Source organism: Echinops telfairi, unplaced genomic scaffold (assembly GCF_000313985.2).
Source record: "Echinops telfairi isolate 266 unplaced genomic scaffold, ASM31398v2 ScPeMD7_36;HRSCAF=134, whole genome shotgun sequence".
In the NCBI taxonomy this organism is placed as follows: domain Eukaryota; kingdom Metazoa; phylum Chordata; class Mammalia; order Afrosoricida; family Tenrecidae; genus Echinops; species Echinops telfairi.
Genome location: NW_022103934.1, coordinates 471,115 through 473,009, shown reverse-complemented (window position 1 = coordinate 473,009; position 1,895 = coordinate 471,115). Strand labels below are relative to the sequence as shown.

General features: G+C 55.7%; 1 protein-coding gene across 1 annotated transcript in view; it reads left to right on the top strand.

Annotated features, from left to right (window-relative positions):
- Nucleotides 1–59: 59 nt before the first annotated feature.
- The window catches only part of PRKCSH (protein kinase C substrate 80K-H), a gene marked incomplete at its 5' end in the record, with an annotated part of 9,501 nt that continues 7,665 nt past the window's right edge, over nt 60–1,895 (top strand). Inside the window, 3 exon segments of the mRNA XM_045290286.1 lie at nt 60–192; nt 1,047–1,142; nt 1,229–1,286. Coding sequence (XP_045146221.1) covers nt 60–192; nt 1,047–1,142; nt 1,229–1,286 — 287 coding nt within the window.

The window sequence follows — 1,895 nt, the reverse complement described above, 5'->3', positions numbered from 1 at the left end:
TGTGTGTGTGTGTGTGTGTGTGTGTGTGTGTGTGTTCGCTCTGACCTGGAATAACCCCCTCTTCTCGGTCCCCAGACCACCACTTCTATGACGAGTCCAAGCCCTTCACTTGCCTGGACGGCTCGGCCACCATCCCCTCGGATCAGGTCAACGACGATTACTGTGACTGCCAGGATGGCTCCGACGAGCCCGGTGAGCTGTGAGCTCTATCGCCGTTTGTTCCTGATGCGTTTCGGGAGCACCTACTTAGTGCCAGGCCCTGGCGCAGTAACCAGTAACCGCTAGTGCCTGGCCCAGCCTTTCCCTGGCTCCCTGTGGACAGGAAGGCAGGCCCCAAAGTGTGTAGGCAGCGTTCTGTGGAGGGAGCCTCAGGCCCTCACCCAGCCTGGGGTTTGGACCCACTTTCTGGAGGATCATGCAGATTCCAAGGGGGAAGGTGGGGTAGGGCAGAAGGGCAGTCTGGCCAGATACCAGAGGTAAAGGTGGGAGCAGCTTGTTTTGAAGGTGCAGGTGTGTGCATGGCCCTGGTGGCATAGTGGGCTGAGCTGCTAACCTAAGGTGACCAGACGTCCCGCTTTTGGCAGGGTAGTCCCAATTTTTGGCGTTTTTAAAAAGTCCCGGTTTTTGGAAAGAATGCATGACAAGCTAGGGAACAGTCTATTTGGTCCCTATAGACCAAATTTTTAATCAAGAACACCGCCCCACCCGCCCCCGTCAATGGTGTCCTGCTTTAAATCTGGTCACCTTATGCTAACCACAAGTTTGAAACTACCAGTCTCTGCGCCAGAGAAAGGTGAGGCTTTCTGCCCCCATAGTAACTTACAGTCACAATTGAAACTCACAGGTTGCTGTAAGTCAGAATTGACCCAGTGGCAGCAAGCTTTGGGTGTTTGTTTGTGTGTCTGTAGGTGGAGGTGGAGGCTGGCCGAGGGAGAGGTTTGGGTCTAGGCCCTGTGTCTTGGTGTGCTGTGTGCCTGGGTGGGGAGAGTAGAGTTCTGTTGGCACTGACCCTTCTCAGCAATTGCCGCCTCCCTCACCAACCCCAGGCACGGCCGCCTGTCCTAACGGCAGCTTCCACTGCACCAACACTGGCTATAAGCCCCTGTACATCCCCTCCAGCCGAGTCAACGATGGAATTTGTGGTGAGTGAGGGCTGGGGGAAGGGGTGGCGGGTGCAACGGGATAACCGGCCCTGCCATGTCTGATGGCATCCCGCCTTTGCCTTCAGACTGCTGTGACGGGACGGATGAATACAACAGCGGCATCATCTGCGAGAACACCTGCAAGTACGTGGGTGACACCCCCTCCCCCCAATGAATCAGACTCCTCTTTTCTGCTTTTGCTGTGGTCACATGCTTACGCTGTGCCAGGCACCTGGTGAGCCCTTTACCACAGTTTTCTCTGGCCTGGGAGCAGGTGCCATCCTTCCCCTAATCAGCAGGTGGAAAAAGAAAACTCTGACTGTTACTGACGCACAGCGGCCCTGTAGCACAGGGTAGAACTGCCCCTGTGGGTTTCCAAGACTGTAACTCTTTATAGGAGCGGGAAGCCTCATCTCTCTTTTGTGGAGTGGCGGGTGGTTTCGAACTGCTGGCCTTGTGGTGAGCAGATCAACGTGTAACCGCTATGCCACCTGATGCAGACAGACACTCTGAAAGGAAAACCGCTCTCCCAGCGTCATGGCACTGGGAACTGGCAGGGCCAGGACGAGAACTCGCAGTATTTCGTAGTCGCATTGTGCAGCAGAGCCCGAAAGTCTAAAAGCCTGCGGGCGGGTAATCCAAGTGACAGGAGTGGGGGATTGGGTTAGATCTAGGGACAGCTGTGCCCACCCTGATGGTTGATGGCAACCCCTCCCCCTCAAACACCAAAAACACACCTCCCTGCTCTCCCGT